The sequence below is a fragment of the Magnusiomyces paraingens genome (genome assembly GCF_902498895.1).
Source record: "Magnusiomyces paraingens strain CBS 517.90 genome assembly, contig: contig1, whole genome shotgun sequence".
Taxonomy (NCBI): domain Eukaryota; kingdom Fungi; phylum Ascomycota; class Dipodascomycetes; order Dipodascales; family Dipodascaceae; genus Magnusiomyces; species Magnusiomyces paraingens.
The window spans coordinates 5,377,514-5,402,880 of NW_022474067.1; the positions used below are offsets into that span (position 1 = coordinate 5,377,514).

The following is a 25,367-nucleotide window of genomic DNA, read 5'->3' on the forward strand; positions in this document are numbered from 1 at the left end:
TAAAAAGGTATTTATGTAAAGAGGAGGAATTTGGAAAAAAAACTACTAAATATGCAATTGTACTTGGGGAGAAGGGAAGATTATTTTTGTTTTTCATTTTTTCTTCAAGTACATTTACTCAGCAGCATTGGCAAACTTCTCAACAATGTCATTTTGGAGCTTGTCGAATTCAACCTTGAGCTCTTCCTCACCGCGGCTGGGTTCAAAGAACTTGGCCGAAGAGACAGAGTGCTTAATGTCGGCGGTGGACTCAGCAATGCGAGCCCAAGGAGCGCCTGTGGCAACAGCCTTTTGGGCCTCTTCAAAGTAGGTGACAAAGGCCTTGAGCATGGCATTGGTCTTCCAAATGGGGCAAAAGGCGTCATATGTCGAGTAACCATTTTGCTGCAAAAAGTCGTCCTTAATCAAACTGGAAACGTCAAGAGTAATCTTGTCCGAGTCAGAAAGGGCAGACTTACCAACCAGCTGGACAACCTGCTCGAGCTCCTCGGCATTGGAGAGAATACCCTTAACCTTGTCACGGAGAGTGGGGAACTCAGGGTAGCTTGACTCGTAGTACTTGTTCAAAATGTTGGTGTACTTGGAGTAAGAAACAGAGGTATTGACCGAGGGGAAATGCTTTCTCTGGGCAAGCTTCTTGTCAAGACCCCAAAAGACTTGGGTAATGGAAAGAGTGGACATGGTGACGGGATCCGAGAAATCACCACCGGGGGGGGAGACGGCAGCAACAATGGAAACGGAACCTTCACGGTCAGGGCTACCAAGAGCAGTGGCCTTACCAGCACGCTCGTAGAAGGAGGCGAGCTTGGCACCGAGATAAGCGGGGAAACCCTGATCAGCAGGCATTTCACCGAGACGACCCGAAATTTCACGGAGAGCTTCGGCCCATCTGGAAGACGAGTCAGCAATCATGGCAACATTCTTACCCTGGTCACGGAAGTATTCGGCAATGGTGATACCAGTGTAAATGGAAGCTTCACGGGCAGCGACAGGCATGTTTGAGGTGTTAGCGACCAAGGTGGTACGCTTCATGATGGGTTCTTTGCGGCCATCAACAACGGTAAAGAGTTCAGGGAATTCCATCAAGACTTCAGCCATTTCGTTACCACGTTCACCACTAAAGGAGTTAGAAATAAAAATAAATATAAAGAATGAATAAACACATACCATCCAACGTAAATAATAACGTCTGAGTTGGAGTACTTGGAAAGAGACTGGGAAATGACAGTCTTACCACAACCAAAAGCACCAGGAATACAGGTGGTACCACCCTGGACGACGGGGAAAAGAGCGTCAAGGACACGCTGACCAGTGAGAAGAGGGTAGTTGGCGGAAAGCTTAGTGGCGACGGGACGGGGCTCACGGACAGGCCAAGTGTGGAACATGGAGTACTCGTACTTGTTTCCTGCAAACTCAACCTCGACAATCTTCTCCTCGACAGTGTAGGAGCCTGGGGCAGCAATGAAGGTAATGGTACCCTTGCCCTTGGGGGGGAGGAGGATGTGGTGGGAGGACATGAGAGAGTTTTCAAAGACGGAACCCAAAATGTCACCGCCAGTGACGTGGTCGCCGACCTTAAGGTCCTTGGCTGGGGTGAAGTCGTACTTGACGGTTCTACTGAGAGCTGGGGCGTCAATACCGCGGGGGATATAAATGGACTGAGACTTTTCCTGAATAGCCTTGAGAGGACGCTGGATACCGTCGTAAATAGTTTCCATAAGACCGGGACCAAGCTCGACCGAAAGGGGCTTACCTGTGCGGAGAACGGGGTCACCGACAGTGACACCAGCGGTTTCCTCGTAGACCTGGATAGTGCACTTGTCACCATCAATTCTAATGACTTCACCAACAAGGTTATCGTGGCCGACCTTGACAAGTTCGTACATGGCAGAACCAATCATGTTTTCGGCCACAACGACGGGACCGGAGACGGAGTAAATGGAACCTAAGTGTGGTTAGAGAAGATTTGAATAGAGAGGGGTAGAATGAGTAGAGTAAAGGAAGACATACCATATTGACTTTCAGCAATGTCATCAATGTTAAGGTTCTTCAGCTCTTTTCGGGCATTTTCGATAGCGCCAGCCTAAGAGATATTATGAGGTTAGAAAGAAAGAAAAAGAACATATAAAGAAAAATACATACCATTGTGATATGTGTAAATTGATATTGGGATTAAAGATTAAAAGTTGTTGTTGTCGTTGAAAGAGTTATAGGTATTTGATGACCAAAGGTTGAAAGTGATGTATAAAGAATTGGAATGGTTTAGATTGAGTAATTCTTTTTATTGAAAGATTTATATTTAATAAATGACGAAAACTTTTGAGGATATATGTTTTATATATATATATTTAGTTATATATATATATATATAGGTTCTGCTGGGAATTCAATGTCAAATATAAGAGGATATGATGGTTGTGGTGGTGGCTTTTTGGTGGTGGTGAAGAAAAAAAAAAAAAAAAGGAGAGGAGGAAAGAAAATAAAAAAAAAAAAAAAAAAAAAAGCGAAGATTTAATGCGCAGGCAGTTGAATGACAAACCAAATAACTTCAACTACAACAACTACAACTACAACACGCATGGAACGGCTGGGCGTGTTTGGCTTTAAGAATTATCAAAATTATTTATTTATATATCCTAAAAAATTAACATAAAAAAATAAGATAAAAATCATAAATAATAATTGTAGAGTTAGCTGGTTGATGAAGTTTGACTGACTATATCGACACAAAAGGCAGCCAAAAGGGTTTCAGTATTTCTCAATTGACTGTGGAATGGCATTAAAAAGGCTTGATTTTGCATTGAAATAATTGAAGTTATTGAATTTATTAATTTATTTAAATATATATATATATTAAAGAATTAAGTTTTGAATTGTTTAGCATTAATAGATTCATAACTACAGACTTAAGTCAAGTCAATGGACTTATATATATTATATATATATATATATATAATATATATAAGTCTTAATATAGTAAATAATAATGACTTTAACTCAATGCTAACTACGGAACTTTATTTAAAACTTCTTTTAATAGAGGTGAAAAAAAAAAAAGTTCTGAATGCAAACAATTGAATTCCAACATTTCTTTCTTCCTTTCTTTTCTTTCTTTCTTCATTCATTCATTTTCTTATTTCTATAAGCTGTCTTCTAGGTAAACAATTCAACAATTTAACAATTTAACAATTTAACAGGCAGCCAGTGAATAAAAAGTGAGCAGCACTTTGTTTCTGTTTTGGCTGCAAAGGCTGTACAGTAAAGGCAGCAAAGGCAGCAACAACAACAACAACAACAACAACAGCAGCAGCACCAAAAAAAAAAAGGCAGCAAAGGCAGCCACTTTTTTTGTTTTGCAGCAACAGAAGAAGCAGCAGCAGCAGTAACAGCAGCAGCATCAACAGCAGCAGCAAGGCGGCTTGAACCGGTCGTGACCGCTTTATTATATGATGATTAGTTAATATTAGTAATCTTTGATAGTTGCCATGACAATTGAAACCAAAACTATTAACAGTAACAAAGAATTCTCTTCAGCCAATGGCCACCTTTTATAATCACATAATCACATTATCACATTAATTACATTAATCATATAATATATCATATAATATAACTTATCACTTAGACCTTAAATCTTTGGTACTATTTAAAAATAATGATACTTAGTATAAATTTACAAAACAACCACCACTTTCATCAACTCATTGCCATTTCTTTCAATTCATGATTTAAAATAAATAAATAAATAAATAAATAAAAAAACAAATCATTTAGTAATAACATTTTCGGTAAATATCCTAAATCGGATCCAGACTTTATTATTATTTATAAATATATTTACACGATGATCATCCTCATCGCTTTCTTGTAGTTAACTTTTTTTTTTCTTTTCAAATCCTCCAATTAAAAATATAAAAAAATGACCCCCCTGGGGTATTCACAAGATTTTTTTTTTCATCTTTATACTTCATATTTATACGTATATATAATAACAATAATAAATCTCACACATCATCATCATCTTCTTCTTCTTCTTCATTTTCATTCATACTATTACAATCATCATCATTATTATTCTTCTTCTTCTTTATTATCATCATTACTTCTTCTTCTTCATCTCAAGTCTTGGGAAATGTAGTAATAACAACAATGATAACAATAACAAAAATAACAACAACGACAATAATAATAATCCCATTTAACCTCTCTTCTTAAGATTGGTACTTAACCACTCAAGACCCTCGTAAAGACCATCGCCAGAAGTGGCGCACGTGGCCTGAATATACCACGACCGTTGTCTAAGAGAGTGCAGACCAAGCTTCTCGGTAATCTCGGCAGCATTCATGGCGTTGGGCAAATCCTGCTTGTTGGCAAAAACAAGAATCAACGCGTCGTGAAGCTCATCCTCATTGACAATGCGTTGCAGTTCTTCAGCAGCCTCGCCTATACGTTCGCGATCGTTCGAGTCGACAACGAAAATAACACCCTGGGTGTTTTGGTAGTAATGTCTCCAAAGGGGACGAATCTTGTCCTGTCCACCAACATCCCACACGGTGAATGAAATGTTCTTGTATTCGACAGTCTCGACGTTGAAGCCAATGGTGGGGATGGTTGTGACGATTTCACCCAGCTTAAGCTTGTAAAGAATGGTGGTCTTACCGGCGGCATCAAGACCAACCATAAGAATGCGCATTTCCTTGCGGCCAAAAAGACCCTGGAGGAGCTTTGAAATAGACAATCCCATTCTAAATTGTGATGTGAGTTAGTGAGAGAAAGAGATTAGATGATAAGGGTTTTGAGGATATAGGATAAAAAAAAAAAAAAAAAAAAAGAGAAAAAAGAGAAGAGAAGGGAAGGAAGAGAGAAGAAAAAAAAAAGGGTGAGATTAAGGCTATGTGGTAGTAAAAAACCTGGTGGTGGTGATAAAAAAAAAAAAAAAAAAGCAAAAAGGGGCCACAGAACAAAAAAAATGCCAGCAAAGACATTAAGGTGGTAAATAACACCTCAGCAAAAACAAAGTAACAATAATAATAATAATAATAATAATAACCACACAAATATTATTATATAAACACAACAGAATAGGTGCACGCGCCCAGCCGCCACTTGATTTGAATTGGGAAATTTCTTGTTTTAAACCACTACCACCACAACTTAATCATCACTCAATTTATATATATTTATTAACCAAAACAGACACTCTTAAAAAAAACAAAAAAAAACAAAAAAAAACAAAAAAAAAAAGTCAAACCAGCCGCTTGTGAAATTTCTATCGTTATCTGATTTCATGCTTGAAAATAGAAAAATCAAAAGACTTTATCTATACTTAAATAATAACAATAAGTAATAATAATCAAACTTCAGATCAATTGATAACTTATCCGAATTTTTCACGCTGCTGCCACTTGGATTTTTTTTTTTTCAATTTCTTTATTTCTATAGAACCTTGTTTTTGGTGTTTTTTTTAATAATGGTAAAAGTGATAACAATAATGTGGTGGTCCTCTTCCATTCCTTGCTTTCTCAAACTGTAAACTTTGTCAAAGATAATGAAAATCTGCTGGAAAATTGCCGTCGCTAAGAAAACAAATCAAGGGAAAATTGAGGGAGGGGTGGAAAAAAAAAAATAAAGGGTATACCAAGTTTGATTCATGAAAGGTTTTGGAATATATAAAAAAAATGGCCATGGATAAATTATAAATAGTCTGGGGGAAAAAATAGATAGATAGATTTAAACTGTCAAAGTTCTAATCTACCCAAATTATGTGTGTATATTTTCTCAAATCCATTGATAAAAAAAAAAACTTACTTTTTATATGATTTTAAAAAGAAGAGTTAAAGATAAGATGCTTTGGTAAAAAAAATTGGCTATTGGATTAAAATTGATTAAAGTTCCTATTTTTTTCTTCTTTGGACTTTTGATTTGATATCCAAGAGAAAAAAAAATTAATGGTATTAATGAAAACGGTAAACTAATCCAGAAATTTAAGAAAAAAAAAACAAAAAAAAAGATAAGAAGAAGGAAAAGAAGGAAATTAAAAAGGAGGTTTAAATAATTAAAAAAAATTACATGTGGCAACTGACGGAATAGTAAGCACACTTAACAAAAGTACACATCACTAACAATAACAACTAACTTTCTTTCTCGGCTGGTTGACCGGTGATTTTTAAAAGATCCGATCATTCTTGGATTTTTTCAAAAAAAAAAAAAAAATCTATACAAAACCTTTCGTCTGAATGACTTGGCTTATTCTAAATGTTTTTTTTTATTATTTCTTTTCTTTTCTTTTTATCTAATGTAACTACAGTTCAGCTTCTTAATATCTGACTCTTTTATATCGTAACCATGACGAGGAAAAAAAATGAAAACAAGGCATATAGTTCTTTGAGAAGGAATGGGGCTTAAAAGATATCGGCTTTTTGTTTTTAGATGTTTGATGACAAAAATTAAAAAAAAAAAAATAAACTTTAATTAATGTAACACGTTTAGATTAACTTAACGTAGATAAACTTACCAATTGGTTAACTTACACACACACACACACACACAGGTAACTTTATTATAGCTCTTATGCAATCAGTCGCTTGTGTGAGCAAATTGCTGGGCGTACTTAAAAAATGAAAAAAATTTGGTTTATCGTTTAGATACGCACCTAAACACACACACCCTTTTCTGTTACAAATCACTCAATGACACGTTTGTTGCAACAATTCTAAAAAAAATCCACCACTTCTTGTAACATTTACTTTGTAACAAATCCAACCTTCATTTAAACCACCTTCTACAATCGCGTTACACAAACCTCCCCAAAAAAAAAGGGCTCATCACCATCATCATCACCACAGCCTTCTTCTTATATTTTATTCAAATCCACTCTTGTTTTTTTTTTATCACTCAAAAAAGAAAAAAGAAATATCAACATATCTATATCCATAATGCCTCAAATAGAACAATGGGAAGTCCAAAAGTACTGGGAAATCTTTTCCGGCCTTAAACCAACCCCAGCTGGCCTCCTCTCTGGAGACAAGGTCTCAACCGTTTTTAAAAACTCACAACTCTCCGAAGACAAACTGGCCAAAATCTGGGATCTGGCCGATGTAGACCAAGACGGTAACCTCGACTTTGAGGAGTTCTGTATTGCCATGCGAATCATCTATGATATTGTAAATGGTGTTTACTCAGACCCCCCAGAAACTCTCCCCCAATGGCTCGTCCCTCAATCCAAATCTTACCTAGTCGAAGCAAACCAAGCAATCTCTGGTAACGGCCCATCACCTTCTTCCTCGCGTCGAAGTAGTTCTTATGATGACGATGAAGACCTTTCTCTCTCTTCCGACTTTGATTGGTATATCTCACCATCCCAACGTAACGAGTACAATGCAATCTACTCTGCAAACGCAGACTACCATGGCCTCATCTCATTTGATGCTCTCACAGAACTCTACCAAACTTTAGATAATATCCCCCGCACTGACATCTCTTCCGCTTGGAACCTTGTCAACCCCCGTTCAAATGAAAAAATAGATAAGGAACAATGCATTGTGTTCCTTCACATCCTTTCCACCCGCTCAAAAGGCTTCCGCATCCCCCGCTCTGTCCCAGCATCTCTCCGTGCAACTTTTGAAAAATCCGCCCCAGAATATTCCCTCAACTCTTCCCAGTCAGTGATCCGCCGTGGCAATGACGACACAGACTCTTCTTCGAATAACAAAAAATCCTTTGCCAATGACTACCTCACCCGTCTAGGACTTGGTGGTCGTTCAAAGGGTGGCATTGATAATACTCAAGGCACAGACTTTTCATCAACTCGTGACACGGATTGGGAAGAAGTCCGACTCAAACGTCAGCTCGCAGACCTCGAAGATCTCATCAAAAAAGCAGAGGCTGCTACCGAACGCCGCAAACGAGGCATTGAGGATTTCAATTCATCTAAAACTGGTCTTCTCAAACGCGAACTCGAACAACTCCTCGCTTATAAGGAAAAACAACTACTGGCATTACGCAATGGTTCCCTGAAAAAGGGATCTTCTGCAGATGACTCGGAAAATAGAGCCCTTCAAGACTCTCAGGAAGAAATTGATCTTCTTACAGTTCAAATCGATTCCCTTAAACAGCATTATACCAAACGTCAACATGAATTAGAAACCCTTAGGCAACAGGTCGAAGCTGCGCGATAAAATTTGCACCCTCTACCTGCTAGTGTATAAAAAGTACTCTTTAAAAAAATGCTAATCTATTATTATCTTTATTATTTAAATTTTTTTTTTTCAACTCTTTATTTTCTTTTATTCTTCTTCTTCAATATTCAATCTTAGGGAGATAAAAAAAAGTATTAAATGACCAAAGCATTACTTTCTTTACTTCTTCTCCTCAGCCTCAGGTTCGGGCTTTGGCGTGGGCAACTTGAAGCTCTCAGGTCTGTCGTCACGACCAGGACCCACGGGCTCCCAAACAGTAGCACCGACCGAGAAGTTGCGGAATGCCTGTGTCATTTCCAAAGGCTCATAAACAACACGCTTCTTCTCCTCATCATAACGAACCTCAGTGTAACCAGTGACGGGGAAGTCCTTGCGAAGAGGGTGGCCTTCAAAACCGTAATCCGTCAGAATGCGGCGGAGATCAGGGTGGCCCTCAAAAAACACGCCAAACATATCGTAAGTCTCACGCTCGTACCAGTTGGTTCCCTCAAAAATGCGAGCAATGGATGGCACCGGCGAAGTCTCTGAGGCATAGGTCTTGACACGAATGCGCGAGTTGAAGCGCACAGAGAGCAGGTTGTAAACAACCTCAAAGCGGTTGGTTCTCGAGGGAAAATCAACAGCTGTAACGTCCATGACTGTCTTGTACTGAGCAGATGTGTGATCCTTAAGGAATGTAATGACTGGAATAACAGCTGAGGGTGGGATAAAGAGGGTCAACTCGTCTTTCCACACACTAAACTTTTGGATAAACTTGGGCAGTGCCGTAATCAAGTACTTGCCGTACTTGTGCAGGTCCTCGACGTGCTCAAGGTACTTGTCCGCAGGATTCACTATAGGAGCATTAATCTCTGTGGGCTGCTTTTGTCGTGGAAGACTCTTCAGGTCCGGAAGACCCTCGGGTGTGATTTGCACGGGTGCAAGGCGGGCACCGCCGCTGGTGCTCAAGGGTCGCACGCCCATAACGGCGCTACGCGCAACCTGTCGGGAAACTGAAAATCGGGCACTTTGGCCAATTGCTGTGCGTAGTAAAGCCATCGCTGCTGTGTGTTTAGGGAAGGTTGATGATGAATGAAGGAGAGGTGTTGTGTGAGTGAATGTGTGTGTGTGTATAGGAGAGGGAAAAAAAAATAGGTAGTCCCAGAGAGAATGGAATATAAAAAAAATTAAAGCCAGTGGGAATGGAGGAGCGAACGGTTATCGAGACATTTTCAAAGCGCTTTCCTATTGCTGCCATTGGTCCAAAATGTAAAAGAAAATAATAGATTAGTAATGATTAGGTAAACACATAGTTATTATACTTTAAAACTTACAACTTGCACCTACTAGCCTATGTTGAAAATTTCTGCAATTTTTCTACGTCAACATAACAATAAAATATAATAAAAGTTAATAACGTTAACTTAAAAATAACGTTAAATAAACTGGCATTTCATGTCAAAATCAACATTGCCCATTTATAAAGGCATTACATTTAGTTTTGTTTTATCACCGGGCAGACATTTGCACATTAACGAGCCTAAAATATCAACATATACAAAAAACAAGCGTGAGGGTCATTAAATTTTTCTTTTTTTTTTCTTCTCAATGGGGTTGTGTTTGGTTGTACATCAAAGTATTTAGGCCTTGATGGCAAACTTTCTCTGGGGGAAAGCGGCAGCCTTCTTAAGCTGAGCAGGAGTCTTAGCATTGAGCTGGGAAGCAGTGAGTCTTTGTCTAATGGCTCTGGTTTGCTTGGCTCTAAGATCCTTGGGGACGTACTTCTTGCCCTTGTACAACTCGGCGAGCTGCTCACGCTGAGTGTTGTGGATGATGGTCAAGATGCGAGCAATCGACTTTCGGACATCGTTCAACTTGGAAGACTTGACGTTGCTGTTAGAAGCGTGCTGGACGCGAAGCTTGTTAAGCTCCTCCTTGAGGCTCTGGAGTTCTTCCTCGAGCTCAGCCTTGGATTTGTTCTGGAATTCAGCAGTCTTAGGGTTGGCCTATTTGACAAAGTTCATGTTAGCATCGTTGTTATTTTTTTAAAAATTAAATAATAAATGAGGTATCAAATATATATATATCAGAGAGACAGTATCTAAGTCATCTGGTATTTTCTTGAATCTCAAAGGACGGTATAGGTTTCACATACCATTTTGAAATGATTCTAAGAGGTGTCGATGTTGAACGATTCAGTCGAAACAGTCGAATAAGACGGGGGGAAGGGGGAAAGGGGAGGGGAAAAAAAAAAAAAAAAACGAGAGGTGGGAAAGTCTGTGTGTGTGTGTGTGCCAATACTGTCCTACTACCATCTTACACATAGAACCTCGCTCTCTCCCACATCACTGTACCTATACGGGAGCCCTTTCCAATTTGGCTCACCTAATACCTCCCGCGAAAATTTTCCACCGCCCTCATCCGTCAATAAGATGTAATATGTGTTGTAACAAGTGTAACGCCGCACTTCTAAAAAAATTTTCTTCACTGACTCTAAATAGACTTAGGTAAGTTTGTACATGTATATTACGTAACTGTACTTGAAATTAAAATTGCGTCGTTATAATTCAAAAATATTCAGCCGTATGGGTATTTAAAAAACCTAGACTCAAGGCAAATCAGACTGAAAAATACTGTAACAAGTGACTGCTAGGGTATAACCCTAACTAGATTATACGGCTGACTTGGGTTTTAAAATTTCCCCAGAATTTCCTAAAGTTTTACTCATCTTTTCTTATCAAGTCTATTATCAGTATCAGTAAATAATTTGTCCTGGACATATATATATACTTCGCTGCTAATCTATACCAAATTTTACTTGGTCTTTTTCTTCAATGTCTTCTTCTGTGTTTCCACATACTCCAGCTTAGAAGGAATTCCTAATCCAACTTCTTTCAATCTACCCGCACGGCAGATGCCGCTCGACACAAGGCTCTTGTAAGACAACCCGTCATTGACCACCGATGATGGCGTTATTTGGGCATAGTTTTCACGCAGCCCAGATACAGTAGCTGATGATGGTGTAGATGAACCAGATGCGCTTGCAGTTCCGTATTGACGACCGGCATCAAGAGGCACGCCAAATCGAACGCGCACAAACCCATATTGGAACGCATACAGAGCGCGCCACAGCCATGCGGCAGCTGAGGTTGGCGTAGGCGTGGCAATTGATGAGCGGCCGTACTTAATGGCTGTCGGATAAGTTGCACCAGCAGTCGAACTTTCAGCAGTAGAAGGTTCAGGCTCCGTCAAAAGAAGCGGCAAAAGACTTTTCCCGTTGGAAGATGTACCTTCAGCAAACACAACAACAACTTTCCCTGAGCCCTTGGCCTCACGACTGTACTCTTCGAGGGACTTTGAAGAAGAAGAAGAATTTGGCTTCGACAAAATGGTGGGCAAGCTTAGGGCTGCCAAAATGGCGCTGACAAGCGAGACTTTATTGTAGACAACAGATTTAGTATCGGCAGTGGCTACGGGAATGACAAAGATGGAATTAAATCTAAAAGAAAAACAACATCAGTAAATTGATTTCTTTTGTAGGAAAAGCAAAAAAGAAAAGAAAAGAAAAGAAAAAAATGCATAGTAACTCACATTGTTTCGTAGACAAGTGCATCCAAGGGAGAAACGTAATTGGTGATAATGATCGATCCAGGACCTGGCAAGTACTTGATTGCGTCTCTAATCCCCCACGCTAGTTAGTTTAAATAAAAAATAAATATAAATATAAATAAATAGTCCCCACCACCACCACCACTGTACTCACTTTTTCTTGGTTCCTTCTGCTTGAATATCCCAACTTGAAATACCTAAGAGAAACACTAGCAACTTCAAAAGCGGGCGCACAATGCCTGTGTATAGAGCTGCGGGTGAGGCTGGCACGACAGCGACGACTGCAAACAAAATGGCCACGAGTGGGGTCCGGATGATTGCAGAGACTGCAGCAACAACAAGTTCTACTAGAGATGCAGGTGAAATTCCATCCGTGGTAAGTTTGGCACCAAGTGGGTTTGCAAAAAATGGCCCAATACCCGTGGCCTTGTCGCGAAAATGAGAGTACTTTTCCATGGTTGGGATGTATAGATAGTTGATGTTTGTTTTTTAAGTAAGTTAGTGAATGAAGGGAAAAGAGGTGTAATGGCGATTTTGAATTACAAAAAAACGTGCGAAAAAAAAAGGGTTTGGAGACTGCATTTTGCCAATAACAAATACGGAAATTGCAACATCAAAGACTACACATTTTATTTTTGTTAATTTTTCAGTACGGCGATGCAATTCTCGGTTTGGTGTTTATTGATGATGGATGGATCCAAAGACTTTTTTGTATCAAAACAATTCTATAAGCTTTAATCTTCTATATAAACTATATTTATAAATAACCAGATAAAAAATAATAACCAAAATAATAAAAATAATAATAAGATCCCATTGTATAGTCTTCATATACTAATAATAATGATTAAACTCCTGTAATTTCCTTTACTTCTTTGCAGGACTACCAACGTGCGGGCTGCTAGATCGATGTTTGTTACTAGCACTGTGTCCAATACTTCCTCCTCCTCCATTACTGTGCCCCGAAGTTATGGTCCCCGGTGACGATGCCGCAGAGATTGAAGCTCCTGCACCAATCCTCGGCGACGGCGACCGGTACGGCTGGCTAAAGTGTAGAATGCTACGCTGCCGTGGTTGTGGTTGTGGTTGTGGCGGCGTTTCAGACTGTCCAAATTGTTGCTGAACAGGCAACGGCTGAATGTGCCCTTGCTGTTGCTGAAACTGTAATTGCAACGGTGGTGGTGAAACCGAAGATGACGGCAAGTCTGTACGGTCAAGAGAAAATGTATACCGATGTCCACGCTGAACCGACGAGTTTTGCTGTGACTGTTGTTGTGGCTGCTGTTGCTGCTGTTGAGGTGAAAGTGGTTGCTGCTGTTGCAAGCCTTGCGGCGACGATTGGATTGTGGGCGACGAAAGGCCTTCAGACAATGGCGCAGGCGATGCGGCACGTTGTTTGCGCGGCTTTTTCTTGCTTTTTCCCAGTGGTGTGCCTCGCAACAATACTTCTAGCCGGAACGGCGACTCCGAGCTACCATTATTCTTACTACTGCTCTTGGTCGAAGATGACGATAACGACGTATTAGGTGGAGGAGACTTACTGCCGGAAACCTGGCCAGGCACCTCAGCACCAGACACAAGCTGTGAATCCGATCCAAGCTCCGCTGCTGCAGCTGCTGCCGCCTGTTGCTGCATCGCATTGTAGTAAAACTGTTGATATCGCTGGTCATACGAGTCAATGGCGGCAGGCACTGGTGCAGATGGATACTGATGATTGTCCAGAGCAGTAATACCATCCAAACTGTATGCTGCTGATTGTGAAGCATGCAAGTCCAAATTTTCTTCGCTCTCGCTGCTCGGGTCCCCAAACATAAGATACGATTGAGAGTACTCAGGTTCGCTGCTCATACTAACAGACCCATGCTCTGAGGTTGGTGAAGCAATGCTGGCCATACTCAAAGAAGGACTTATCACGGATGCTGTGCTTGCAGCTGCATTGTTGTTGGTATTGATGTGCGACGACAAATGACCATGGCCACGCCTCAAGTGATTATAGAACCGTGTGCCAATTGTATATCTCGAATCAGAGTGCGAAGGTTGCGTGCCCTGCAAAATTTGCAATGTATGTTGTTGCTGGAGCTGTTGCAATTGTTGCTGCTGCTGAAGCTGCTGTTGCTGTAAAAGTTGTTGCTGTTGTAGAATAAGTTGTTGCTGTTGCAATTGCTGGAATGGACCCACGGGTTGCTGCTGAAGTTGCAAAAGCTGTAACTGTTGTCCAGTTGGCGACCTAGGATCCTGTTGCATATTTTGCTGCATCTGCAGCTGCTGCAATTGCAACTGATACAACGCTTGTTGTTGTGTTGGCGATGACGGCAACGTGACCTGCTGCAACCCATTATTGTTGCCAATCGAGTCTGCAAAAGACGTCTTGAACGAGGTCGAAGAAGGCGTGCGTGCTAACGAGCGGTTCAAAATAACAGACACTTTTTTATCATAAATCTGCGGTTCAGAGTCGACCGCATCAATAACATCGCTGGCATCTGTGTCCGTGACTGATGCGTCGCGTGTATGTGTTGGCGCAATAGTTTGGGCAAAAAACATGTCCAAGGTGTTGAGCTCAGCATACATGTGACTGAGAGTACCAGGCTCGTTACCAGACGGCGCAGATACATTATTGGCATTGTCGTATCGATGGTGATGGTGGTGGTGGTAGCGCGGGTTAATAACCTCTTCGCGATGAAACTGAAACTCTTCAGCAACAGGCATTGGTTCGTCAGTGACAGAACAAGTAATGTAGACCGAGTGTACATTGCTGCGGCAAGCCAAGCTCGCAGTTTTGAGTGCGGGGACAGCCCAACCAGTGGAAGTGGGCACACCAAACATTGTAGAAATAGATTCATACTCCTTGACAATAGCCTCGTCTCCTAAAATCATCTTGAGAACCTTCATGTCGAGCGGGCCAGAGTTGATATTTCCTGCTTGGTCAATGACATTAAGTGCACTTTCTGCATAAGTGGTTTGAAGTAAGCGCAACAGCGGCGAAAACAAGTCTGCTCCAACCCCTGAAAACTCACTACCTTGGAGATTGATAAGCGGCAAAAGCTTTTCCAAAAATGCAAGCGTCTCGGCTTTGATCCACGGCGTGCGATTGAATAACATTCCAAGCAAAAGAACCAAACAAGAACCAGCGTGGTAGGGGAAAAAGTTGGCCGAAATGGCAGATACACACTGTACAAGGAAATCCTTCTTAGACCGGAACTTATTTTTGGAAAGCGAGGTGAAGATGCGTGCCAGCCCAGGACGGTCCTCAGCTGTGCAAATTTGTGATAACTGGTTGGTTGACTCAATAACCTCCGGTGTGATATTGTTGGTCTCAAGAGCATGCAAAAAGCGTGGAATGTTGGCTACAACAGTGACACACAATCGCGACTCGCCCATGATTTGGCTATCCATAATCATACTAAGCTTGAATAGCATCTTCAAACACGGCTCATAGCCAATTGACGACTTGAGTCCACGCAAAACACAATTGTGGAGACCCGTAAAGTTGCCACGCCACTTGGACTGTGGGAAAACAACAACAAGGCGGTCCACATTTTCTTGCAGATTCAAATCAATCTTAGAAATGATGCCGTCAAAAATGCGGAGGGATTCGATAAACTCTTGCTCGTGAACAGAACCCAGACAAGCAACTGCAGCCCAAAAGAGCTGTGGGATATTCATGAGCTCTGTAGACGAAAGTTTGATTGTGATTTCGCGCAGAGTCATAAGAATTTGCATCGCAAACCCTTGAATGTCGGGCTTCTCATCCGCAATTGTGTTGCACAGCCGTCCCAACATATCGCCAAGCATGCTTGCATCAACGGCATGCAACATGCAGCGGAAGATTTGAAATGAGCGGCAAGCCACGTGGCGCACGGGGCAAGATGTGGCCCACGAGAGTGCCACGCGCGACCACTGCTCACGTAGGTTTGGCACGTCCTCAGCAAAAATGTCAATGATGTCATGGATCGTCTTGTTCATGCTCTTGGGCGTGCGCGCACCAATCTTGTCACTTGTCAGCTCGTAGTAAGACCACGACGTGCTTGAATCCCAGCGACGTAAAACAGTGATCAGCTCGTCAGCCTTGTTCGGATTGGTTTTGGCTAATGAGTGGATAACCATGATGAGCATTTCGCGAGCTTGCGCGCTGACAATGGAAGTATAGTGGTCAAGTAAGACATAGCACACATGAAGCAGGAGTGCAAAATTGGACTCGAGATACTGCGGCTTGTCAGTTAAAACATCCACCAAAAAGATAACAGCCAGCTGGCCCTTGCTAAAGCTTGCCTCCTTTTCGCCAGCGTCAAGCAAAGTGGAGATGTTGGAAACATGAGGGAATTGTGAAGCGGCATCGCTAATATCATGTGGAGATGGTTTTTCAGGGACAAGACACTTTGGTTCAAGATACGAAATCAAGTCATCAATGAGGCTAGCACCCACAGCTGTTGAAGACAGATACACCAAAATTTTGCGCACATGCTCAACAAACTGGGGGCTGCGACGCACAAGACAGTGGTGGATAATGTAGTTGAGTACAGCCTTGACATTTCCTGGGTATTTGCCGTTACCAATGGCAACCCATAGTGCTTCAACTTCATTTTGAATCTTAGGTGAAAAGATAACTGTGATTTCAAACAAGTTGTTCATGACCATGGTGGCTGAGGGACTCGGAGTAGACCCGTCAGCCTCAACTTGCAGCTCGACGGACTGGATCCACGGTAACAGGACGGCCAAAATGTCGCGGCGCGAGATATTGTCAACCTGATGGAAAAACATAGTCATTTCCGAGAAAACCATAAACGCCTCTTCTGGGTGCTCGAGAGCAAATCGGCTTGAGAGATTAAACATTGCTCGCTTGTAAACCGCAGAGGTGTTGCTCAGCAAACCGACCTCGTAGTCGCGCACACAGTTCCCATCATAAAACTTCTTTTCTGTGGCGGTCAACAGCTTGAGAGCAAGACGGCGCAGCTCCACATTACTGTCGCCACACTCGAAAAGACCAAGCGAAAGCACTTGCCACACCTTGCAAGGGTACTCGTCAAGCTGGAGAAGTACCTCGGCAATCGCCAAGAAGTAGCTCTGAGCAATTACATTGCCCGAATTTTTCTTGTAGCAGTTAGCAATAGACTCGCGGAAAATAAGTGTTTCCTCAGGGTTTGTGGAAAGCAGGTTTTTCAGCGCACGGCATGCAATCTCAATACTGTGTTCCTTAGAAGACTCAAACATGGCTTCAATTAGACTCAGCAAGCGAGATCGGCTAAAGTTCTCAAAGTATGGTGACTGCTGAGGCGATTCGCTGCCATTATTGTGAATGGGTCCCGAGCAGAGAGTGGCCATGGCACTCAGTGCCTTTGTTTCCAAAGACGTGCGCTCTACTTCAAACCCAGCAAGCGCAATTCTGCTGCCGTCGCGGGTATAGCCAAGAGACTTGAGCGCCGACTTCATCAACCCAATACGCCGCTCAGCAACACCCTCGTTGGGTCCAACACCACACCATTCCTCAATAAAGAAAAAGTACTTGACACGCATCTCATAACTGAAAAGAGCCCGGTTGGACGAGTCTTCTGGGTTACGTTGGACGCCAAGGTAAGCACTTTCCAAAAGGGAAGCGAAAAAAATTCGCAAGCGTTGGCACCCTGGATCATTTTGGACTTCTGTGCGGGACAAGAAAAAGCTCTTGATTTCATTTAAAAAAGTCAAGATTCGTTCAAGAATCCAAGTGTCCTCGTAAATGTGTTTTTCCTTAAGATAGTGGGCTGTTGCACTAAAAACATGCGCAATCTCCGTGGCAACGTGCTCAATCTTGTTCTTAATCGAAGGATCCTTGCGCGGCTGAGATAGATACGACGCAAAATCTTCCTTCCACTTCGAAATGGCCGGCTCCAGACACTCAAGCAAAGTCTTGTAAATGTTAATATTGACCCACGTCAAACTGGTGACCACCGCATCACGGATAATGGGATGCTCTACACCAAAGAGCGGGATGACGAGGCGGAACACCGAGCGTGCTGACGTGATTTTCTGGTGGTGGATCGTAATTTTTTGGACAGACTTTTTGCGGCCGTGCTGGTACTGGTTGGTTGGAACATGAAGCTTTTGCTCGTCGGTTTGAGTAAGTGTTGTACTGGCTACAATCAAATACATACGCCACTGCTCAATGACAAGCTCAGGATGCGTACGCATTGGGTGTTTGGGAGCAAATACTGACTGGATGGTTTGTGTGGCACAAAACTCCATGACTGTGTCGTGCATGCGAACCAGCTTTCCGCAAATGGTATTGCGACAAAGGGCAACGACAACAGGGTACGACTCAAAAATGGAAATCATAACAAGCGGAAATAGTTTGAGCCAGATTGCAGTGTCGACACCATAGTCGGACTCCGCAACGTAGACAAGACCACCTGTATGTTTCCCATAAAGTTTGTGAATGCGGCGGCGCTCGGGCGCGCTGAGCACAATTCTGTATGAAACGCTCTTGTAGAGCGTAAGAGGCTCAGTAGTTTCGAAAAATGAAATGAGGCGAGTAGACAAGCTAGGAGATTTGTCACTGTTTTCTTCGTTATTGTCGTCATCATCGTCATCATCGTCATCATCGCCATCAACATTTTCGGAAGAAGCCTGTGGAGGTGGGACAGAAGAACTAATGCTTGATTTTGTTGACTTTGAAACTGAGCTCAACAAAGTGTCAAATTCAGCAGTGAGTCTAAGTAAGCGAATAGCACACTGGCGAATGGCACGGTCTTGAGAGCAAAGGAAAAACAATCCATTGCCCTCAGCTTCCTCAACAATGTTCCAAATGCCGTTAAGTTTTTGGGTATCACTACGCTTTGCGGAATCAGTCGAGTCGTCGTTGGAGTTTGCGTGGCCAAAAACAAATGCAGAGTTGTTATTGTTGTTTCCATTGGAGTTGTTTGAATTGCCGCTATTGTGGTCCGTATTGTTCCATGGTGGCCATGCAGGTTGTGACCGTTGATTTTCTTCCTTTTCAATCTTGGAAGCAGCAACTTGATCTTTCCATGTGACGAGTAAGTCAATGTAAATGTTGAGAAGAAGTTTGAAGTCTGAGTGTGAAGAGAGAGAGGCATTGAAAGTGGAAAAAATTTTAGTATCGAGGTTGAAGAGGAAATTTGTGACAATGGGAAGGATGGTGACAGGGTCACGGGTAGAAATGAGGACCTTGAGGATGCGAGAAGAAGTTGAGCTAATGTTTGAGTCAGGGTTGACGGAATTGCGGCAAAGAAGCTCAATAATTTTGGTGGTACCGAGGGAAGATGGGAAGCACCATGGAATAGACTCAAGGATAATGCAAAATAAATCAGAGATGGCTTGTTTGTGAGAAGCAGCATTGCTTTCCTTGTCTCTGTTTGTGCCAAAATGAAAGGCAACGGGTATTTGAGTTTTGAAGGGGGTGGGGGTAACGTGAGCTTTTTCCTCAGTTATTAAAATATTGTAACCAAGGCTTGAATCGCATAGAATGAGGAGCTTGCCAATGAGCCTGCAAAATTGATCTTTTGTTTCTGAAAGTGTGATGGAGTAGTTTTTGACAGGTTTGGCGGCAGTTTTTGTAGGAAGGGTGTGGTAAAAGCTGTCAATAGATTCAGTGGTGGGGAACTCTGGGCGGGTGTTTGTCTCAAAGTCATTGAGTGTGTAGATAAAGGCTCTAATGGAGATTATGAGGCGCTCGGGGAAAATATTGTCAAGGGTAACTGTGGAAAAGTCCGTCATCGTTTGGGTGACATTTGGAAACATGAGCTGAAAGAAGATAGACTCAAGGGTATATTGAAGATGGCCGTATCCCACAACGCGAATAAAATAGCCGAGGGAAGCGGCAGAAGCTGGGTCCAGCGAAGTCCAAAAGCGCTTAACGCCGTGGGCTATTAGCGGCTTACATATTTGCTCCAACTTCTTGGTAGTGTTGTTGAGGGAGTCTGTACAGCGGAATAAAAAGACCCAAACAAGTCGAGTCACGGAAGTGAGGAAAATATTGCGAAGCTCCTTATCCTTGAATTTTGAAACGTGGCTTTCATAAAGAGGAATCCAGTTTGGCGAGAAGGATTCTGGTGGGGAGACACTAAGGATAGAGGTAGCCAAAGAAAAGGACCAGGTCCAAAGACTTGGTTTAGAAAGAAGCTTGGTGGCAGAGGCGTATAGAGTATCCATAGCTTTTTCCCAAGTGGGGTAGTTAAACTCAGCGGTAGCCGTTTCCGCAACAGGAAGGAGTAGATCACAAAAGACCTGAGCGTATGCAACCTTGATGCTTGGGTTGTTGACCAGATTGAAAAACTTGGCCAGCGAAGACAAAAAATCAGACGATTCTTCGAGTGCGTCCATAGGGTAGAGTTTGACCTTGAGATACTTCATTCCGTGGATGACGAGCTGGACATTGAGCTCACGCTCTTTGGCAATGGTGCCGGTGTGTTTTTCAAGTTCAATTATGAATTCGTCTGCAACGCCGGCAAAATGAAAGTTTGACATTTCACCAAGGAGTTCAGCAAAAAGACTCCAGTTGCCGGCGCGGAGGGGGCTTTTGGAAAGGATGTTTGGGTCAGTGCTTTTGAGCTGCTTGAATACGATTTCAGCGAGCTTACTTATGAGGGAATCGCCCAAGATATCTGGGGGGGTCTTTTTGACAATTTCCATGAGTACTCTGCAAAGAATAAAAATGGAAATAAAGCTTTTACGGTCAGCAATGATCTCCTCTTTACGCAGCTGGTCAACCTTGGACCCTGCACCACGATTATCATGGCCATTTGTACGAGACTGTTTTGCTAGAGCTTCAGTTAAAGCATTTGTGGCTTTGGCAGCGGCGGTAGCTTTAGTTTTGCGCCAAAACATGACTGAGTCTATGACAGGCTTGGGTTTACTCTTTGCCGTATCTCCCAAAAGTGAGATTGCATGATCAAACTCAGGGTCGATGCCCGGCGATAGCAGAGCCTTTACTGGTGGTTCTTCTTGACCAGAATAGGCATAACTGACACATGCATTGAGCTTCTTTTCCGCATATCTCACAAACTTTAAAAATTAAAAAAAAAAAGTTAGAAGTTTAAAAAAAAAAAAAAAAATAAATAAAAAAGCATACTCTAGTAAAAATAATGTGAAGAGCGTATTCAGAAGTATTTTTAGATTCAGCTGTCTTAGTACTAGTAAGAGTATTACTGGATGAAGAGAGGTTACGCGAGGCCGAGTGACCATGTCGGGAAGTGCTAATAAATTCCAGAATGTGTGGCGGATCAGCAGGTTTCTGGGGGGCTATAGGGGATGGCTGGGAATTTTGTTGTTGTTGATCTTGCAATATTTGAGTAGGTGGCTGGAACGTGTCTGCAATAGGGGATAACGAATCAGGGATGGTGATTCCTGCAAACCCGTCAGTCATGTCTGGAATTAATATTGTAGAAGGATCAGTTGGAGATAAAGGCATTGATGTAGATTGATCAAATGATAACTGTTGTTGAGGAGGTGGTGGTAATGAAATTTGTTGAACAAATGGTTGTTGTATCAAGGGTGCGTCAGAAATTATTTGGGAAGGCTGTTGTTGTTGATGAGGGGCGGGTAGCACCACATCCTGAGATGGTATTATAATTTGCTGAGCATGCAGCTGTTGTTGTTGTTGTTGTTGTTGTTGTTGTTGTTGTTGTTGTTGTTGTTGCTGCTGCTGCTGCTGGTCTGATGGGGGGATAAATATTTGAGCCATAGTTTCAGGAGGTTGAATGACGTTATTGGGGCCCGCAGTCGCAATAGCTGAAGATGAAGATGAAGATGAAGAAGGAAACTGGAAGAAAGTGGAAGCTGGGTCTTGCATGGTGGTAGAAGAAGGAGCTGAGGGGGCAATGCTAGATATATTTATAAGACTTGGTGTAAAAGAGTAGCGCGCAGACGAAGCAGACGAGGGTGGGTCGTGGGCTGTTGTGGCTGCTCTATTTAGGCTGACCTTGTAGGGCTGTTGATCAAACTGCTGGGAAGAGGCTGCGGGAAGGGATTGATTCCGATCATGGTGGTAGCCTATAGAAGGTGTAGTAGTTGCTGCTTGAGATTGAAGTTGTTGTTGTTGTTGTTGTTGTTGTTGTTGTTGTTGTTGTTGTTGATGTAGTATTTGAGCTTGCTGCTGCTGTAATATTTGGGCTTGCTGGTGTTGTAGTATTTGAGCTTGAGGTTGTTGTATTGAGTAAGCTGGATGAGGATGATTAAGATTATCTTGAGGTAAAGCCATGGACTGCGCATGAAAAGCAGCGATTTCAGCAGAAGAAATAATTGGGGTAGAAGCATTTTGAGGAGGATGAGGATTGAATTCAGCTGGAAAATCTTGTTGTAGTTGTTGTGATTGGAGCTGGTGTTGTTGTTGTTGTTGTTGTTGTAATTGTTGTTGTTGATACATGGCTGTGCTGGTGGTAGTAGTATTTGGAGTATTTGACAAAACAGCCACAGAAGCTGGTGGGACCATAGGATGGTTTGAACGAAGACTTGCGGAGCGTGAGATGCTTGTGATGGCAAATTGCTGGTCAAGTTGAGGGAGATTTAGGGGATCGATGCCAGTTGCGGCATCGAGGTCTATGGTGGCAAAAGCTGTTGTAGGGGGTTGTTCAGGGGGGTATTGGAAATGTTGTTGATGTTGTTGTTGTTGGATATGGATGTGGTGTCCCAAGTTGGGAGCTGTGGGAGTGCTTCTGATGTTAGAGGTGGTGGTGGGGAAAGATTGTGGTGGGACCACAGAGGCAGAGGTTCCCACATTAGCATTAGCATTAGCATTAGCAGCAGCAGCAGCAGCAGCAGCAACAGAAGCAGCCAAAGCCAAAGCCGGAGGGTCATTTTCTGGAGGGTCAAAAAATCCCGAGGAACGGAGTTCTTCGGCAGGGGTATTTGTACCGCTTAGCATTAGATATTTTGGTGCATTGAGTGGCAAAAGATGAAGATTCTAAAAGGATTTGGTTGTAGTGATTGTGTTGTAAAGAGATGTGATGATGAAAAAAAAAAAAAAAAAAAAAAATTGGCTGACAGGTGGTTTGAGGTTTGGGTTTCTTTGTTTTTTTTTTTTTTTTTTTTTTTTTTTGACTGTATTATTCTTAAGGAGGGGACGGGTGGGTAGAAAGAAATAAATTTAAAAGAAAGAAAGAAAGAAAGAAAGGAAAAAGAAAAGTCTGTGTGTTTGTGTTACAACATATGTTACATCCACTGTTACAAGTCTAATTGTAAATAATGCACGTGATATAAACATGTGATTAATAAAAAATATAATGTAACACACCGTTAATTTCAGCTCAAACGTGCGTAAGTCAAACAGCCACCATAAAAAAAAGTTCTGTTTTTTTGTTAAAAGGGATTTTTTTTTATTATTTATTTTTTAAAACTTCTACGACAATTGAAATTGGGTACACTCGTACAGTTTCTAAAGTCTTTTTTTTTTTTTTTTTTTTTAATATACAAGTTAAAAAAAAAATATAGTGACATTTCAATCACCCCCATATTTTTAAAACGATAAAGAAGAAGAAGAAGAAGAAGAAGAAGAAGAAGAAGAAGAAGAAGAAGAAGAAGAAGAAGAAGTTTCAAAAAAGGGTTTCATCTATTAGTTAGAATCCATTACACACAAATACACCACCTCCTGTGTTGTGTCTTCTGTCAATCTTCATCATTTCCACCCAACCAACCTCCTTGTTGATCTTTTTTTTTTTTTTTTTTTTTTTTTTGTAAAGCGTTCAATCATTTATGTTACTGTTACGGAGTTTTTTTTATATATATTGTATATATTTTTTTCTGTTGTCATCTTTAAAAGGTCTTCCTCTCTCTTATTTTTATTACTCGGGGCGTGCCTGCAGGATCCCCACACGCCTATTGGATCTTTTAATTTTTCACCACCGCCGCGGCTTACATAAAATTTTTTTTTTTTTTATTTTTATTTTTATTTTTTTTTTTAAATAAAATTGTGTCCAGCCAAGTCAATCAACCAACTAGCCAGTAATTCCGACAAACTATTGAACAACTATAGAAAGAGTAGCCAGAATAACCCAGCAGTAGCATTTACACCCTTAAATCTTCTTAGTTTTATCTATATATATACAACTAAAAGGAAACAATATTCCAACTGGCTTTTAAGACTTGAATAGTACTCTTAAGATCTACCACATATTTATAATATAATATATATATATATATATATATATATATACCCTTCATTTACACCCATATATACCCAAAATGTCGTTTGATGGAGTGCAAGATAATGGCCGCCAGTTTCTAGATCTCGGCGGCAAACGCAGAACCAAGTGGTGGCATGGCCTTAGTTCCGCCACTATTTTCGCCACAGGCATGCTAGCCAAAGGGTTTGCCAGCCTCATGCTCAAAGATGTCGAAGTATCAAATCTCGATATTCTTCAAGAAGCCCAAGAACGATGCAGGATCGAAAAGCGGGGGCTTATAACCATTATGAATCACATGTCTTTACTTGACGACCCATTTGTATGGGCTATTTTACCAACAAAAAACTTTACCAGCCCTGACCAAATTCGTTGGAGTTTGGGAGCAGATAATGTTTTATTTTTTAACGAGTAAGTTATTCTTAAGCAAAATAGGCTATCATATCTAACTCTCGAATAGGTTTCTTGCTTCGTTTTTCTCGTTAGGACAAGTTCTATCAACAAAACGGTTTGGTGAAGGACCTTTCCAGGGATCCATAGACGCTTCGATTGCACTGTTATCAGGATACAATACCCAACAACTACAAGACCCCAGAACCAATCTTCCACAAAAATACTGGATCAAGCGTGGGGCCGAAGCATCTGACCTACAAGCATCTTTTAAAACCAACTGGGTTCACATTTTCCCTGAAGGATTTGTGCACCAGGTTTACCCACCACACCGCTATACGCTGCGCTATTTCCACTGGGGTGCCAGCCGGCTGCTGCTAGAAGCAACCAAGCCGCCCATCATTGTGCCGATTTATGCGTACGGCTTTGACAACGTGATTCCAGAAGACAAGCAGGATGATTACTCGCTGTGGGGGCAGCGCAACAAGGCAACCCTGCGTGTGAAGGTGGGGCAGCCCATTGATGATGGTCAGGTGGCTTCGTTTCGTCAGCGATGGGCAGATTTGGTGGAGGAGGAAGAGGAGAAGAAGAGAATTAATGGTGGGGCCAAGAAGATTGTTGATGTTTCTTCTTCTTCTTCTTTGACAGACAAAAATGTAATTCCATTAAGACATGGCAATATGCCTGAAGAACTCAAGACTGGGACCCGAGCACAAAAGTTACGAAGCGAAGTTGCCTTATTTTTAAGGAGTGCACTGGATTCTGTACGCGAGTCGATGGGGCTACCGCGTGAAAAACTGGACTTTGGGAACCCTGCGTTCTGGGACCCCGAGACGGGTGGATGCAAGGATGTGCCTGTGATGGGAGATGTCAACAAGTTAGAGGTGCACAAGCTAAAGGACTTTTTCCATTTACTGGAAGATGAAGTAACACCTCCAAGTGTAACTGGAGGATCTGCGGTCCGTGGAACAGCGGGTTCAGTGTCGTCTTGTAAGTAAGAAGAGGGATGTTGTTGTTGTTGTTGTTGTTGTTGTTGTTTTGAGTGTACATAGTATAGTATATATATACAAATAAAAAAAAACAA

The 25,367-nt window shown here is 41.8% G+C and overlaps 8 protein-coding genes across 8 annotated transcripts; 2 read left to right on the forward strand and 6 right to left on the reverse strand.

Moving 5' to 3' along the window:
- Positions 1-114: 114 nt before the first annotated feature.
- On the reverse strand, positions 115-2,145 carry SAPINGB_P001639 (uncharacterized protein; the record flags this gene model as incomplete). The annotated part of the gene is made up of 4 exons (XM_031996360.1): positions 115-1,117; positions 1,168-1,945; positions 2,011-2,083; positions 2,143-2,145. The coding sequence occupies 4 exons, from the start codon at positions 2,143-2,145 to the stop codon at positions 115-117; spliced, it is 1,857 nt and encodes a 618-aa protein (XP_031852251.1).
- Positions 2,146-4,198: 2,053 nt separating this feature from the next.
- Positions 4,199-4,744, reverse strand: SAPINGB_P001640 (uncharacterized protein; the record flags this gene model as incomplete). The annotated part of the gene is made up of 1 exon (XM_031996361.1): positions 4,199-4,744. The coding sequence occupies one exon, from the start codon at positions 4,742-4,744 to the stop codon at positions 4,199-4,201; it is 546 nt and encodes a 181-aa protein (XP_031852252.1).
- Positions 4,745-6,935: 2,191 nt separating this feature from the next.
- SAPINGB_P001641 (uncharacterized protein) lies at positions 6,936-8,177 on the forward strand (the record flags this gene model as incomplete). Its single annotated transcript, XM_031996362.1, has 1 exon — positions 6,936-8,177. One exon carries the CDS (start codon positions 6,936-6,938, stop codon positions 8,175-8,177), a length of 1,242 nt encoding a protein of 413 aa, XP_031852253.1.
- Positions 8,178-8,357: 180 nt separating this feature from the next.
- On the reverse strand, positions 8,358-9,236 carry SAPINGB_P001642 (uncharacterized protein; the record flags this gene model as incomplete). Its single annotated transcript, XM_031996363.1, has 1 exon — positions 8,358-9,236. The coding sequence occupies one exon, from the start codon at positions 9,234-9,236 to the stop codon at positions 8,358-8,360; it is 879 nt and encodes a 292-aa protein (XP_031852254.1).
- A 581-nt stretch (positions 9,237-9,817) lies between these two features.
- On the reverse strand, positions 9,818-10,335 carry SAPINGB_P001643 (60S ribosomal protein uL29; the record flags this gene model as incomplete). Its single annotated transcript, XM_031996364.1, has 2 exons — positions 9,818-10,183; positions 10,333-10,335. The coding sequence occupies 2 exons, from the start codon at positions 10,333-10,335 to the stop codon at positions 9,818-9,820; spliced, it is 369 nt and encodes a 122-aa protein (XP_031852255.1).
- A 656-nt stretch (positions 10,336-10,991) lies between these two features.
- Positions 10,992-12,242, reverse strand: SAPINGB_P001644 (uncharacterized protein; the record flags this gene model as incomplete). The annotated part of the gene is made up of 3 exons (XM_031996365.1): positions 10,992-11,676; positions 11,769-11,855; positions 11,941-12,242. The coding sequence occupies 3 exons, from the start codon at positions 12,240-12,242 to the stop codon at positions 10,992-10,994; spliced, it is 1,074 nt and encodes a 357-aa protein (XP_031852256.1).
- A 411-nt stretch (positions 12,243-12,653) lies between these two features.
- SAPINGB_P001645 (uncharacterized protein) lies at positions 12,654-22,638 on the reverse strand (the record flags this gene model as incomplete). The annotated part of the gene is made up of 2 exons (XM_031996366.1): positions 12,654-20,780; positions 20,848-22,638. 2 exons carry the CDS (start codon positions 22,636-22,638, stop codon positions 12,654-12,656), a joined length of 9,918 nt encoding a protein of 3,305 aa, XP_031852257.1.
- A 1,316-nt stretch (positions 22,639-23,954) lies between these two features.
- On the forward strand, positions 23,955-25,281 carry SAPINGB_P001646 (uncharacterized protein; the record flags this gene model as incomplete). Its single annotated transcript, XM_031996367.1, has 2 exons — positions 23,955-24,304; positions 24,354-25,281. 2 exons carry the CDS (start codon positions 23,955-23,957, stop codon positions 25,279-25,281), a joined length of 1,278 nt encoding a protein of 425 aa, XP_031852258.1.
- Positions 25,282-25,367: the final 86 nt, after the last annotated feature.